This window comes from Guillardia theta (genome assembly GCF_000315625.1).
Source record: "Guillardia theta CCMP2712 unplaced genomic scaffold GUITHscaffold_80, whole genome shotgun sequence".
Classification (NCBI taxonomy): Eukaryota; class Cryptophyceae; order Pyrenomonadales; family Geminigeraceae; genus Guillardia; species Guillardia theta.
Genome location: NW_005434594.1, coordinates 17,473 through 31,903, shown reverse-complemented (window position 1 = coordinate 31,903; position 14,431 = coordinate 17,473). Strand labels below are relative to the sequence as shown.

General features: G+C 49.5%; 3 protein-coding genes across 3 annotated transcripts; 1 reads left to right on the top strand and 2 right to left on the bottom strand.

The window, feature by feature from the left end:
- Positions 1-150: 150 nt before the first annotated feature.
- Positions 151-4,252, bottom strand: VPS35 (vacuolar protein sorting 35; the record flags this gene model as incomplete). Its single annotated transcript, XM_005825769.1, has 12 exons — positions 151-210; positions 426-485; positions 655-705; positions 849-926; positions 1,141-1,265; positions 1,486-1,933; positions 2,183-2,242; positions 2,426-2,566; positions 2,773-2,922; positions 2,973-3,800; positions 3,859-4,029; positions 4,238-4,252. 12 exons carry the CDS (start codon positions 4,250-4,252, stop codon positions 151-153), a joined length of 2,187 nt encoding a protein of 728 aa, XP_005825826.1.
- A 1,640-nt stretch (positions 4,253-5,892) lies between these two features.
- GUITHDRAFT_154568 (hypothetical protein) lies at positions 5,893-8,238 on the bottom strand (the record flags this gene model as incomplete). Its single annotated transcript, XM_005825768.1, has 3 exons — positions 8,180-8,238; positions 7,968-8,153; positions 5,893-5,971 (listed from the first exon to the last, which is right to left on the bottom strand). Coding segments are annotated over exons 1-3 (318 nt in total), but the record flags the coding sequence as incomplete, so codon positions are not given.
- A 3,933-nt stretch (positions 8,239-12,171) lies between these two features.
- GUITHDRAFT_114952 (hypothetical protein) lies at positions 12,172-13,059 on the top strand (the record flags this gene model as incomplete). Its single annotated transcript, XM_005825767.1, has 1 exon — positions 12,172-13,059. The coding sequence occupies one exon, from the start codon at positions 12,172-12,174 to the stop codon at positions 13,057-13,059; it is 888 nt and encodes a 295-aa protein (XP_005825824.1).
- Positions 13,060-14,431: the final 1,372 nt, after the last annotated feature.

Genomic DNA, 14,431 nt, shown 5'->3' with positions numbered 1-14,431 from the left:
CAATAGACCCTGACAGAAAGAGAGCCGAAGTGAGGAGAAGGAGGAGGAGAAGAAGGAGGAGGAGGAGGAGAAGGAGGAGGAGAAGGAGGAGGAGAAGGAGGATGAAGACGAGGACAAGGAGCGGCAGCGCCAGCAAGGGGGGGGGGGGGATTAGGAAAAGGAGCATTGATTGACCTGAATGTATTTGACGGTGACCTTCTCATTCCCAGCCTGAAGAAATCAAAAAATCAAAAGAGAGGAGGAGGAGGGAGGAGCAGGGGAGGGAAGGGCGAACATGCCGAGGAGGAGGAGGAGGAGGAAAGAGGAGGAGGGGGACAGAAAAGGAAGGAACAGGAGGAGGGGAACAGAGAAGGAAGCAAGAGCAGGAACAGGAAGAAGGAACAGGAGGAGGGAGCAGGAGGAGGGAGCAGGAATATTTGACTCACTTCGTAGTAGTACAAGTAACGATCTAAAATCTCAATGAAAAGGTTGACATTGTTGGAAGACTGCCAACAAAAGGCGTCAGGTCATGCGAGGAGGAGACGATGGTGACGGGACGGAAAGGAACGGAAGGGATTAGCAGAGGAGGGGGCAAGGGGCGTGAAAAAAGGAGAGGACGCGGGAACGAGCAGAAGGAGCAGCAGAAGGAGCAGGGGGGCGGGGATCATTGGTCACCTGCATGCAAACATCTGCAATCTTAAGCGACCGCTGCAAGCAGTCCAACACCTGGAAGAAAGACAGAGCATGACAGGAGGAAAGATGTGAAAGACCCTCCTCCCCCCCCCCTCCCTCCCCCTGTCTCCTCCTCCTCCTCCTTCCTGTCCTCCTCCTCCTCCATCCATCCATCCATCCCTCGTTCATTCACTTACCCTCTTCCCGTCCTGGAAAGTTCTTCCATCTTCGTACTTGACTCCAGCATTCCAGAAGAGGTGTGAGCATGTGTACACCTGGAATATCATCACTACCATCTCTATGTGCTCCTCTCCATCATCATTCTCCATCATCATCATCTTTTCCACAGCCAAAAACACCACTGCCCTTATCGTGCCCACCACCACCACCACCACCACCACCACCATCATCATCATCATCATCATCATCATCATCATCATCATCATCATCATCATCATCATCATCATCATCATCATGGCCATCACTCACAGCTCTGCACTGATCAGGCTTCTTGAGCAGTCTCGCTGCGTGTTTAGTTGTGTTGGTGATAAGCGTGTCATAGTCCTCAGGGTCGAGGTTGTTGAGGAGGAACAGCGTTCCCGCTGCTTCAAGAACTGCAAAGGAAGGTGAGAAGAGGACAAGAAAAAGAGAGCAGAGGAGAGGAGATGAACGGAGACAATAGAAAAGGGAGGTCGGAAGAACGGGGAAATCATAGGAAAGAGAGGGGCGTAGGAGAAAATGCAAGAATAGGAAGGGGGGGTGAGGAGGAGGAGGAGGAGGAGGAGGAGCAGCAGCAGCAGCAGCAGCAGCAGCAGCAGCAGCAGCAGTCTTCACCTAACTCCATCTGGATCTTAGAGTCCGACACCTCGTCCTCGTACAGGATGAACGCCTGGGAGACGAGCTCGTACGCGATCTTGTCCTCCCCGCACTTGTTGGCGATCAAAGACGCCTGCAGGAAGAGTCGCAGCGCCATGACTGGCTCCGCACTTGCCAGCCCCTTAATGGTCTCAAGGGTGAAGCCGAAGACTTTCTTGGCTGAGATCGTCCCTGCCCGCTCTCCTCCTCCCTCTTCCTCCTCGTGGACCCGTTCCGCCAGCTCCAGCGCGCGGACGACCATGGGGACGAGGGTGAACTTGATGCGCCGGGGCCCTCCCTGCCCGAAGTGCTTGCGAGCTCCTACGAGGATGGCATACTGGGTGTCTGTGTCAGAGCTCTTGAAGTTGTGGATGAGGGCAGCAATCAAGTTCTGCTCCGTCTCCATCTCCTCCTCGTCAAGCTCATTCTGGGAGGAAGCAACAGTCAGCAGGAGGAAGCCAAGGGGTCAGAGTGCAGGTGGGAAGGTCGGGGAGGGGAGAGCTGAGATGTGCGCGATCATCTTGAATCGTGCTGTGTTGGAAGAAACAGCAACACAACACAATCACAAGACTATCACAACACGAACAGTCGAAACACGATGAACGCATTGGATGGACAAGGACGGAAGACGGGAAGAAGAAACAAAGATCCTTGCATCACGCATTCTTACACTCACCGGCCCGTCTTCCTCAACATCCTTCACAAGGGGCTGAATGAAGTTCAACAAGCTGTCGACCTGCAGGGAGAAAATCAGAGAAATTTGGGTGAGATAGAGGAGGAGAAAGGGGAAGAGAAGGTGGAGGCGGACGAGGAGGACAACAGCGGGAAGGTAGAAGCAAAGGGAGAGAGTTCAAAGGGGCAGCAAAGGAAGGATGGGAGGAGGAAGGAGGACTGGGGTTGCCTGTTCAGGGGTTGGCACTGGAGTCTTGGAGGAGAGGAGCATCCTGACTGCGAGGGTAGCGACTTCGGATCGCGACTCAAGGGGAAGGTAGATCATCAAGCCAGCATAGTGGGGAAGGGCAAGGATGGTGAGAGGTTGCCCGTTGGAGATGAGAGGAGTCTGCATGAAGAAGCGGGTCAGATCCAGGCCAGATCGACGGAGACAGAACAGATTACATAGCCATCATCATCTAAAGCATCTCTGGCGTGACCATCGCAATGATCATTATCATCAATTTCATCATCATCTCCAACTCAAAACAACACAGTTCATCCTTCATGCTCATAGATGCCACCATTTCTCCGCATCTCATCGTCCACATTTACCTTGAGGAGCTGTACGGTCGAGTGCTTCGCCGGGCCCGACAGCCTGGTCTCTCCGTTGGACTGCAGGAGCTGGGCGCACACTGCCAGTGTCTGATCCACAAAGTCCAGCCGGTCCGGAGCAAAACCGAGCGCAAAGTTCACCAAGGCGACCTGCAGGAGATGTCAGATGTCAGAGGAGCAGAGGTTCACGAGGCCCTGACCTGAAGGTCCAAGGAGGCGGCGAGCTCGAGGGTGTTGGAACCAGTCATCTTGGAGACGTGGGAATGGAAGATGGCAAGCATGTCGACGTCGGAAGGAATTTGTGCGGGCTCGGCCTTGGCAAACGCGGCCAGACGGTTCATGAGAGCTACGAGGATCGCCTTGACGTCGACCCCGGACTGAAGTTGAGGGCAGGTAGCCAAGAACTCCTCGAGGGTGCGAAGGTGGAACTCGTCGGGGAAAACCTGGATGATCACTTCCATGAGGTACTGCTGGGCAATCTGGTCCTTGCAGCTGATGACTTGCTCCAGGATACGGGGGAGAACTTGTGTCTTGTACATGTCTGCATCGATCCCCTCAAGGTTAGAGAGCCTGACCAGGTTCGTGCCCACGAGGATGCGCAGGTCGAGTCGCTCTCTCTCCCTCCTCTCTCTGTCGCGCACGGGCCCCTGATGTTGCATGCGGACCCACAGCTTGTTCATCTCCGCGAAGTTGTGCATGAGGAAGTCGATGCCGTCTGCCACGTCACTGCCGTACTCCGAGCCGATGTCAGGCAGCTTGTCCCTAGCGCATTGAAGCAGGTAGTTCCTCAAGAACAGCCCTCGCATCGGGTGCTGGACTCCTCGGCACATCTCCACCAGATCCTTGAGGATGTCTCGTGCAGGGGCCTCCTTGGACCTGATGTACACGCTTCCAACTGTGATGAGAAGAAACAACCTCGGGACTATGTTCCCAGCATGCTGCACCAGCTCGTACAGCTCGACCATTCTCCTCCCTCTCTTCCACTCCTCCAAGAAGTACTGCTCCAGATGTCTCATCTCATCCGCAACCTGCAGACAGCACAACAAGGTCATCCCCTGCCCTTGGATAGCATCGGGCACTTTTTACCATGATGTAAAGTTCGTAAAAATTCTTGGGAGAGAGAAGACCGGTTCTGAGCTCGCACAGCATATTGCTTCCGTACTTGAGACCGTCACGCAAGTTGGTGTTGTCGAGAGCTCGCTTCATCAAGAAGGCCTGCTGCTTCACAACAGCCTTGCCCTCCTCCAGCCATCGTGCCTGTACGGAAAACCACCAGTGAGTTGAAACAAACAGACAGATGGTTTCTCAACTGAGCGAAAAAAAACCAGGAAAGCTAACTTAATTCTTCTTCTTGCCCTCATCTCAAACAATTCTCGTCTGCATCGTGGACTCGACCTCTACACTTATGCCATGACATACACATGCGACTCTTAATCTCGCGTCATGTTCTTTCGCTCCGGCTCACCATAGCCTCACTCATCCTGCACTCCGCATCGCTCAGAAATCTTCTTCCTATCAACTTACTCATTCATATCCTTTCATCGCTCATCCACCACCCACCTGCCTCGTCTCACTTCCTCACTTTCCAACGACAAAACAATTTGCAGCATCTGACACAGCTGCTCTTGGTCGTGCCACGCTGATACCGTATGCTCTCCTGCTCTCCATGCTCTCCTCGTCTCCTCCTCTCCTCCTCTCTTGCTTCCCTCTCCTCTCATGCTTTTCATTCTTCTACCTGTTGCTCTTCCGGCGTTAGCTGCTGTTCCGCCATTGCCAGGTCAGCGCCTCGGCCGTTACAAGATGGTTACAAAGCATATTTCAGTCATAATCGTATACTAATTTAGGCCGTGACCCGGGCCCGGCCCGGCCGGAGCCTCGGAGCCCGGTGGCCGGGCCGGGCCCGCCGGGGGGCGCGGCAGCACTGCCGGCACACTGACGGTCGGACAGCCTCAGGCTCGGGCCCAACGTGTCTCAGTCGTCGGAGTTTTGGCTAACCAACCGTTGGCAACCGTTGAACCCTCACTCAGGCTGAACAGGCTTCAAGTTAATCGGATTTCCCGGCCCGGAGTCCGCGCAGGACTCACCGTTGTAAGAACTCGGATAAGTTCTTGGAGACGGCGAGAAGTTCAGGGTATTGCGTCTCATCCGTGGACGAAGCTCAGCGAGATGGAAGTGGGTTTCGACATAGGTCTGGAATTGAAGGAATCGACGAGCAGTGAGGGTCAGGCGGAGAAGAGGGGGTTAGGAGCACACCGTGTCCACGGCGCGCTGTGTCTTGTACTGGGTTGCAAGGGACTGAAGGGAAGGTGACTGCTGTGAATAAAGGAAGTGTTGGTGGTGTTCTGTGGTTCTCAGAGTCTGAGAGTTCTATCATCATCAGTGAAGGTGTTAGAGACTGCACAGCTGTGTATCGTTGAGGTGAATAAGGTTGGTGTAAGGATCTCAGGTGTACTGAGAGTTAGTCTTTGGTGGATCTTGGGTTAAATAGGTTCTGGCCAGTGAGGTGGAACGGTTGATTCGATTACAAAGAGAAAATTTTCTCTTTGTTCTCAGTTCTCATTTTTTACTGTTGTTGCGCAACTGTGATTTACCGTACGGTCTGAACTGGAACAAAGAGTAAGTTCGGTTCACTGCCGTTATCAGATATGATGCGTTGAACTCCGTTTCTCTTGACACTTTTCTCCTCCTGTCGAAGTAACTCCATCAGAACTTCATGATATCACTCGTTTGACTCGTGGACTTCATGGGACGCACAATCAGGTATCCGGAAAAAGCGTCGACAACTATAAGAAAGTAACGATAACCCGATGGTTCAGAGACTGCAATCATATCTTTCAAGTCAACATACCACAGAGCATTTACATCTCCAACACGTTCCTGTCGAAATGAGCCTCGGTTTGTTTGTGAACAGGACGTGACACAAATTTCGAAATCCTACACACGTGACACGGAGAATGAATCAACCGCCTATTGAATGTGATGTATTTGACCGTGTCTGCAAGCAGCCGCGTTTATCATCGCGGCATCCATCTCCTTGCCATCAGAATCCCTTCGGCTTACCCCCTTCTTTTTCTTCTTGCCAGAAGCACTCACTGGATTGCCGGAATCACCGTCATCAACGGGACTACCATACTGATCCGACACCGTCTTGGACAAATTTTGCAACTGCTCCACATAATCTCGAATCTGCCCGCTCTTCCTCCAACAAAAGCATATTGGGATTCAGGGGGCTGCACCGGTATATGAAATTCCAGGATTACTGATTAGCGCTTTGAATGACCGGTACTTTTGACTGCTCATATACGGGTACTTGCCCTCGCACAGAAGCACCCTTTTACCCCCATTATCATCTAGTAATAGGGGGTGGGGTATTTGAATTGTCATGGGCGGTAACCTTCAAGACCACCCCACTCCCCTCGAAACTTTTAACAGACGACATGTTTTAAGGCTGCGAAAACGTTTTAGAAGGATACGGATAATCATAAAATAAATATAAATTGGAAACACAGTAGAAAAGACTTAGAAATTCAATACAAAGATTCGAAAATATTTTGTACCTGATTCAAATTCATTGTGTACTGTGTTTCTGGGTTTGGTACAAGAATGAAGTCACCGGGTCCTTTTCTGCTAGTGCTTTCACAAATAGGGGGTAGGGTAGTCCCCCCTGTTCCCCACCCATCCCTATTTCAGGGATTTGAATTTTTTCCACAGGCCAGTCGCCACGGCACAAGTTGAGAGACATGTCAGTGGGATCTTGAAATTTGGCTTGGCATTTTGAACATTAAAACATTGATTAACCATGTCAGGACCAAATCTATCAAATCCGTCATCCCCACCTTTGCAAGGAAGTTCGTGCAGACGTCGCAAACAAACGATCACCCTGGAAGACGATGAATTGCTCACCTGGGAGTCTCTGGCAAGTCGAGCGGGCTTCCTCTATAAACAAGGAAAATGGCAAGGACAACCTAATGTCAATGCTTGCCTGAAGACCATAGGTTTGAAAAGAGATTATTTGTATAATTCAAATCTTTGTAACACCTGGGATGCAGGTAGATCTCCTGAGTTGTTGCTTCGAATCTTACAAGAGTATGAGGAGCAGAGAGGTTTTAGTCATCATGTGGATGAAGCCATACGCGAAGGGATTATTTCCGACTCTGATGAACCAATTCCGGCTTCTTACGATTCTATCAAAGATCCAAAAGTGAAAACAGCGATTCTGAAGAAGATCCAGGGTGACACTGATGAGGACCTTCTAGATGTGGTCACGAAGAAGGTAGATCGGCACTTTGCGTCACACAAGGCCAATTGTCGAGTGAAATGGGGACATTTTGCTGATCTATCATTTCACCACCAGTGTGAGGATGACTCTGGACAGGAAGCGGCCGAGGGGCCTCGAAAGCAGAAGAAGTGCAAAACTTCGAAATACGATAGCCTTACGTTCTTTGAAGGCATTCTGAGCAGTCAAGCCTTCAAGACAGTCATAAAAAATGAACTTGCCACGAATAAGGAGCTTCAAAACTGCCTGAAACCTGCGGTCAGGCAAATGATGCCGAGCGCGCCAAAGCACAAGTTGAGGAGCGTCAGTGTCTTCCTGAAATAACATCCGAGAGAAGAAAAAAGGGATTTTGATCATTTGAGGTACACAATCTCTCTCAAGCTTCCGAGTTTCCCCGTCATCATCCATCACTAGCGTTACCCTTCTGATTTTCTCCCTCCCTTCTTGGGCGGCAACTCTTGAAATGCGGGGAGAACGCATGTTGGAGGGGCGGGGGATGGTTGGAGGGACGGGGGATTGGTTGTCGGAGGGGCGGCCGGATGGTTGGAGGGGCGGGGGATGGTTGGAGCGGCGGGGGATGGTTGGAGGGGCGGGGGATGGTTGGAGGAGCGGGGGGGGGGGGGGGAAGGGGCCCCGGGGTGGGGGACCGGGTCAATCAGAGGGGTTGCCAGGAGCTTTTGTACCCTATATTCCTCCCAAAATCTCTCAAAAACAACTTTTATGTAATTACTCAAAAATCATTTCTGGTACAAAAATTCAAACCAGGCAGCCCACCCCCATCAAAGAAGGTACCCCAATTGATGAACTACTAATGAGGTGCCGGGAGCGGTGGGAAACTGCCCGGTATGTTTGGCATTCAGGAAAAGCAAAACGACCTGCCTTTTCCATTCCTCCGTCAACTCGCCATCCACATTCACACTGATGACTCTTGTTCTTTTCCCATACAGTATGAAACTCACCACCAAAATTACCGAGTTGATCGAGGGGAAACTCTCGTATCAGCGGGAACAAACACATGCCCAATCCTGTCCGATATCGATTCATTGCATTCTGAATCGGAAGCAAAAGTTCATCCAATTCCTCCTGTGACGTCACAGATGAGATCCTTTGAGGAATATGTCCATCTGTAACTCAGGATGAGTCTTGATCAATTCTTCACTGAGGTCCAATTTTCCTCCTCCCATGGTAAAAGCAATGTCGAAAAATCAGTAGCAACGTTCCACACAAGAATCGACTCCGACAGACGGTAAAAAATGCAAAAAAATCGAGTCCAACTTCCAAACAACGAGTCCAAAAAACAATCGAATCACTGACTCAAACAGTGACCTTCCAAACTGGCAACTTCAAAGCACAAGCGAAAAAAAAATGCAAAAAATCGAGTCCAACTTCCAAACAACGATTCCAAAAACAATCGAATCACCGACTCAAACAGTGAATCTGTAACAACAATGAGGCAGTGAGTTTTCTTCTTCAGAGTTGGAGGCATTCGTTCGTGAGACTGAGGTTTGAAGTGGGATCGGATTCCTGATTACAGTCAAGTCTACAATTCGCTGGCTGAGAGAGGAATTCGAGCAGTCAGTACTATCCACAGAACTTTGCTCAAACAGAGTGCTTTGCCTATCGAGAAATGGGAATTTTCTGTTATGCAGGCTACGTACCTGTACAATGCACTCCCGAGTTTCAGGAAATTTGGCAATCTTTCTCCGTATACAATCTATAATGGAGATGTTTTCGACTTCAAATCTCTCAAGACTCTGACCTTTGGGTGTATGACATTCTTCAAGAATAATGTACGCAGTTCGAAGTTTGAAGATCTAGCTAAACAGGGCATTCATGATGCTCGGAAATGCAAACGCTTTTCCTGGGCATACCATTGGCTACTTGGTATGGTGTGTTGACGACAACAAAATCTATCACACGAATAATCTGACCTGTGATGAATTCTTCTTTCCATTTCGACGTGCGGGACGGATGAATTGGCAAGAGGATCCTGAAGTGGTGGTAAAGCACGATATAGTGCAACACATTGACATGGAGGATGATTCGGAAGTTCGTCTGTCAAGGGTGTTGAAGATGAACGGTCAGAGGCAGTAAATGCTCGGACTAGTGGTCGTCGAAAGCGAACACGGTTGGATGAGGGAGTAAGGGCTGCTGAGATGTTGTGCCAGGATAGCGATGAAGATTATGTGCCTGCAGTGATGGTTGACGGTGGACAAGAGGATGCGGATTGCATACGGATACAGAGGCAGCGTCGTCGACCAAAACATGTCGTACCAGACGAGACTTTCGTAAGCAGAGACGGGATGCCGAAAACCGCTTCATCAACAGGCGGGCTGAAGTTGTCATGGATAATGGGAAGGTTCGAACGGGGACGATTACTCAAGTTGTCTTCAAAGATGATACATTCTTGGTGCGTGTTACGTTTGACGACAAGTACTGGATATTAATCCATCCGGACAGTGAGAACGTACGGATTTTGCCTATGACATTGATGTTGCTCGTGATCCAGACTGTATTGATCTTGGTACAAGTGAGTTGACACAATGTTTTCCAGACTCTCGTATGCTTGTCACCAACATGGCGCTAGTTGTTCCTGTATGGGAAGCTGTCAAACTCTCTGCAGCATTTCTGTCGCGAGCTCCGCCATCAGTGCAAGACTCGAGTTCGACGGCAGATCCTCGCAATCGAAGGGAGATGTTGTTGCACAAGGATAGAGAATTGTGGGAGGCAGCTGAACGAGCTGAGATTCAAAAGATGGAAGAAAGGCGAGTTTGGGAAGTGGTCCCGAGGTCTGATGAAACACGAGGCAAAATTCTTGCGAGAGCGATGTGGGTTTATTCCTCAAAGAAAGATTTACATGGCAACATTCTGAAGAGAAAAGCAAGGTTGGTTGTGATGGGCAATCTTTTACCCACGTCCAAGGAGTTGTTTGCGCCGACGACGTCGATGGATAACATTCGGGCTTGTTACTCAGCATAGCGGCAGGAAATGGATGGATTATCGCCTTCCGAGATATCGCGGCAGCGTTCCTATACAGTGAATTGAACGAACCGATGTTCATGATACCGCCTGACATCATGGCTTTGCCTCCGAATGTTTTGCTCAAAGTAACCAAAGCGATACTAGTATGGGACGCGAACGGCTCCGCGACGATGGTGGGAAAAGCTGTCGGGAGTCGAGAATTCCTGCGCCTGTCACCGGGGACATGATGAAATTATTTACAGATATGAACACAACGGTTCAAGAATTCTCATTACGACATGGGTGGATGATCTTCTTATTGTGTGTGAAAATCAGGAAGTATGTGATCATTTTCTGAATCAGCTGAGCAAGGTATTTGATTTTTCTGGAAGTGAAGCAACTGGTACATTTCTTGGGATTCGTGTTCATCAAGATTTAAAGAAAGGGACTATCACGCTGAGTCAGAAACATTTCATTGAACAACTGATTGACAAGTTCGGAATTCCTCTGCGTTCAGTGTTTACGATCCTTCCTGGTTTGTACATGCGGACTTATCATCTTGAAGGAGAATTGCTCAGCTAGACAAATCTGCAGTACGGCAGTATCAAGCACTTCTTGGGACAATTCTGTATATCGCAAATGGCACAAGAGCAGACATTGCCTTCGCTGTTAGTCTTCTGAGCAGATTTTCGAGAGCGCCTCCACGGCGAGCAATACCCCCCCGCCTCAGCATCATCATTGGCATCATGGCATCGTGCCTCCATGCAGCACTGAGTGCGTTCGGGGCGCTATGGCGGGGAATTTAGGGGGGGCTGCATGCCATGGCAGCCGGAATGTCACGAGAAAATTCAAATCAATTTTTTGGCGGGCAAAGCTATGTTGTGCCCCAGCGGCGAAGAACTGAAAACATGCTCATCATGCCATAGACGAAGAGAGATGATCGGACCAGCATTCGAAAGTGCCATGGCCCTGCCAGTGTGTCTACTATGTCACAGTGTGCACATCTTGTGTTGGGCCAAGTTGCTAGGTTCAAAAACCACAAGACTCGCAATGATCTTGAGCAGCTGTTCTTGCTCTCTAAACCGCTAAAAGGTGGCACACTACCACTCGTAGCCTACTAGAGGGGGTAGTAGGTAGTCTCCGCATAATATAAGGGCCGTTTCACGCCGAGCCCAATGGTCGAGTTTGTCAGCAAGCGTGGTACTAATTTTACTCAAACAATTTGAAATCATCTGGACCAATGAAATAAAAGTACAATTTAATTCCAAAGGTCGAGATGGTGAACCGTTGCGGTCGAGTTTGTCAGCAAAATGAGTACCCTTAATTTAATATCATAAAAGAAGGGGTGGGTGGAGACTAGAGTTGGTCAAACTTTATCGTTTGAATTCAAATCGAAAAGGAGCCTAGGTTGTATGATAGCATCTAAATACTGGGATGCTTATTATGAAATATCGAACCCTTAGCATGGGCTACACACGATAATTTCAGTTTTAAAAACATGTAAATTTCAAATGAATTTAAAACTTCTGAAAAAACTCGAGCTTTGGGCTCGGCGTGAAACGGCCCTAACGGGTGTATCGTTTTTCACACACTACCACTAGCATCAGGTACCGGTGCTTGCGGCAGCTCTCTATGAAAAGATGATACAGGGGTGGTACTCGCAGCCTAGAGGGGGTAGTGCTTTCCCTCTCAGAGGTAGGTAGTCTCCGCACAATATAACGGGTGGATCGTTTTCACACACCTACCACTAGCATCAGGTACCGGTGCTTGCGGCAGCTCTCTATGAAAAGATGATACAGGGGTGGTACTCGCAGCCTAGAGGGGGTAGTGCTTTCCCTCTCAGAGCCTAAACCAGGTAGGTAGTCTCCGCATAATATAACGGTTGTATCGTTTTTCACACACTACCACTAGTAGTGCTTTCCCTCTCAGAGGTAGGTAGTCTCCTCATAATATAACGGGTATATAGGGGTGGCTACAGTAGGCTATATAAACTCAACTCAAAGAGGCTTCTGGCAGAACATTCGAATACGTTGAAAATGTTGGGAAGAGGAATGAGTTTCAGCATGCAGAAAAGAAGAGGAAGACTAGGAGGAGATAAGCAGCTGGTCTACAGTGTTGGTTGGGACAGGTCACGGCAGATCACGCTGTCAAGACCCCTCAGCATGTCCCCAACAGGATCAGCAAGCTGGTGGCCGTGGCAGTCAAGCATAATTGCCCACAAGGATGAAGTCATTGCCCTGAAGGATAAACTCATTGCAGACAAGGAAACGCAGCTGAAAGATCTCAAGACTCGCGAGGAAAAACTCATTGCAGAAAAGGAAACGCAGCTGAAAGATCTCAAGACTCGCGAGGAAAAACTCATTGCAGATCTCAAGACTCGCGAGGATAAACTCATTGCAGAAAAGGAAACACAGCTGAAAGATCTCAAGACTCGCGAGGATAAACTCATTGCAGAAAAGGATAAACTCATTGCAGAAAAGGATAAATTCATTGAAGAAAAGGATATACGCATTGCAGAAAAGGAAACACAGCTGAAAGATCTCAAGAGCCAATTGCTGCAACAGGAGATGCAAAGTCTCCAAGAATTATCGCGGGTCAAGGTCATAGCCAACAACCGAGCTCTGATTGAGATCGCCATGCAACAGTACAAGAGCGACTTGTCTCTCACGAAAGGTTTGGAGATGTTTGTGAACGAGCATTTGTTGACTGTAGGCCGTGACAAAACGACATTGAGTATGTATGGCAGAGAAGTCTGTAATAAGCTGCGAAACTTTGGCTTCGCAGCGAAGGAAGACTTTGTTCAGAAAGAACTTAAAAACCTCATGCACGAGATCTCAAAACCTTTACACAGACCGCACGTATCGGGTAAGATTTACACAGGGTATGTGGTTGGAGGGGAACCGCCGCTTGCAGAAGCGCTTGCGATCGTGATCTCAAAACTTCAAGAATGCAAGTTCGTGAAAAACCTGGATGTCCTGCTGGTCGATGGGGAAGGGAAATGCAAGTGCGTGCTGAGTAATGGAGACATCGTTGAATACGGTGAAGCGTAGTCTACGATCTACATGTCGTTATCAACGTGATGTATTGCTTTCTGCCAGTGAATGAGCCGGTTCCTCCCCTTTGAGAAGCCGACGCAGCCTCTTCGGGATTTTTTTGCATATAAACGAAAACAAAGAAGCGTATCCTTGATAGCAACGAGTTCCCTGTCCGTCGTGTCATGATTGCGCTCGGTAGCAGTCAACAGCCTGCTGTAGTATCCAACGTCGCGAGGGCCGTCTGGTCGCGCGAATGAGGAATCACTGGCTAAAATATAGGCTGAAATGATTCATTTCAGAGAGTACGCAGACAGGATTGCAGCAGGTCAGAATAACATGCAAGTAGTCAACGAGAATACATCAATGCACAGCAGCAGCTCGTGTGCCAGCTGCTCGTTGGTTATCCGGCCGGGCAGCGAAGACAGCCCGGACGCATTCGTCGAGGACGGTAGCTCTGCGAGCCTCGATCTGCTCTCCTGGGCGTCAGGGCTGATGTGTGACTCCGCGCGGTAGAGGGCGATTGATGCGCTCGGTGAGCTTGTACTCGTCCGGGACTTTCCAGTCCTTGAAGCGAGCAAGGTAGACGTTGAGCTGCTTAAGGAAGGGCCTCCACGAGCAATACCCCCCCGCCTCAGCATCATCATTGGCGTCATGGCATCGTGCCTCCATGCAGCACTGAGTGCGTTCGGGGCGCTATGGCGGGGAATTTAGGGGGGGCTGCATGCCATGGCAGCCGGAATGTCACGAGAAAATTCAAACTTGCCAATTTTTTGGCGGGCAAAGCTATGTCTGAAAACATGCTCATCATGCCATAGACGAAGAGAGATGATCGGACCAGCATTCGAAAGTGCCATGGCCCTGCCAGTGTGTCTACTATGTCACAGTGTGCACATCTTGTGTTGCCAAGTTGCTAGGTTCAAAAACCACAAGACTCGCAATGATCTTGAGCAGCTGTTCTTGCTCTCTAAACCGCTAAAAGGACTCGTAGCCTAGAGGGGGTAGTAGGTAGTCTCCGCATAATATAACGGGTGTATCGAAGTTTTTCACACACTACCACTAGCATCAGGTACCGGTGCTTGCGGCAGCTCTCTATGAAAAGATGATACAGGGGTGGTACTCGTAGCCTAGAGGGGGTAGTGCTTTCCCTCTCAGAGGTAGGTAGTCTCCGCACAATATAACGGTTGTATCGAAGTTTTTCACACACTACCACTAGCATCAGGTACCGGTGCTTGCGGCAGCTCTCTATGAAAAGATGATACAGGGGTGGTACTCGCAGCCTAGAGGGGGTAGTGCTTTCCCTCTCAGAGCCTAAACCAGGTAGGTAGTCTCCGCATAATATAACGGTTGTATCGTTTTTCACACACTACCACTAGTATCAGGTACCGGT